This window comes from Charadrius vociferus, unplaced genomic scaffold (assembly GCF_000708025.1).
Source record: "Charadrius vociferus isolate BGI_N301 unplaced genomic scaffold, ASM70802v2 scaffold1894, whole genome shotgun sequence".
Lineage (NCBI taxonomy): Eukaryota > Metazoa > Chordata > Aves > Charadriiformes > Charadriidae > Charadrius > Charadrius vociferus.
The window spans coordinates 34,065-34,965 of NW_009648100.1; the positions used below are offsets into that span (position 1 = coordinate 34,065).

A 901-nucleotide genomic window follows, 5' to 3' on the forward strand; every position below is an offset into this window, starting at 1 on the left:
CTCGAGAGCTTGCACCGTGCCGGCGGTCAGCGGCCCGCAAGCGGCACCGGCAAACCCTGACGTGCCACCCCCAGGGCTGCCACCCATCCGAGTCACCTCTTTAATAAAGCTACACGCAACGACGGGCAAAGTATCATCCCCAACTCCATGGGCTGGTGGGGATGGGGACTGACAAAGGAGCTGCTCCATTTTGGAGAGCACGGGGATGCGGCCCCCGACTCGCTACGGCATCGGTTTGGGGAGGAAACGCCGCATCCGGTGACAAAAAAGCACGGCCGTGTCACACACACACACACACCGATGTTTATTCCGAGACACCAGTTACGGCTCCAGGGAGAGGCGCGCGCATTTGGCGCCTGGTTATCAGGCAAAGAGGCAAAACACCAGAAAAACAACAAAAAAAAAACAACTTCTCCTTTCACACCACAACCACCATTGGGCACTTTGAGAAAAGGTCCCACCTACCCCGGTGACGACATCCTGCCGAAAAACCGCCAGCCACGCATATCCCCCCTCCTCCCCTGGGGACCATCCCCCGTGGGGATCCATCCCGGGGTGCGGAGTGTCCCGGGAAGTGGTCGGACAAGGACACCGGCAAGGAGGGCGCTGCCAACGACGGGGCTGGCGCGGTGGCCAATTTCCCCTCTTGACGTCCCCAGAGCCACTACGACCCCGCTGGGACAAACTGACCTAAAATCTCCCTCTCCTGGGTCCCTCCGGGGACCTCCGCGCCATCACCTCGCAAGCGATGGACAGGGTCCCCAGGGGCGAAGGCGGCCGTGACGACGGGTAAGAGGAAACCACGGAGAAATCATCGATCAAAAGCAGTCACTGAGGTAGGAATAAAACTCCGACTCCCTGAAAGGCAGCGAGAGCTCCGGCTCCGAGAGGCAGCGGAATC

At 60.5% G+C, this 901-nt stretch overlaps 1 protein-coding gene across 1 annotated transcript in view; it reads left to right on the forward strand.

The window, feature by feature from the left end:
* The window catches only part of LOC104285426 (myoferlin-like), a gene marked incomplete at its 5' end in the record, with an annotated part of 3,351 nt that extends 2,701 nt beyond the window's left edge, over positions 1-650 (forward strand). The window contains one exon of the mRNA XM_009883880.1: positions 499-650. Coding sequence (XP_009882182.1) covers positions 499-650 — 152 coding nt within the window. The remainder of the gene's footprint in view (positions 1-498) is intronic.
* Positions 651-901: the final 251 nt, after the last annotated feature.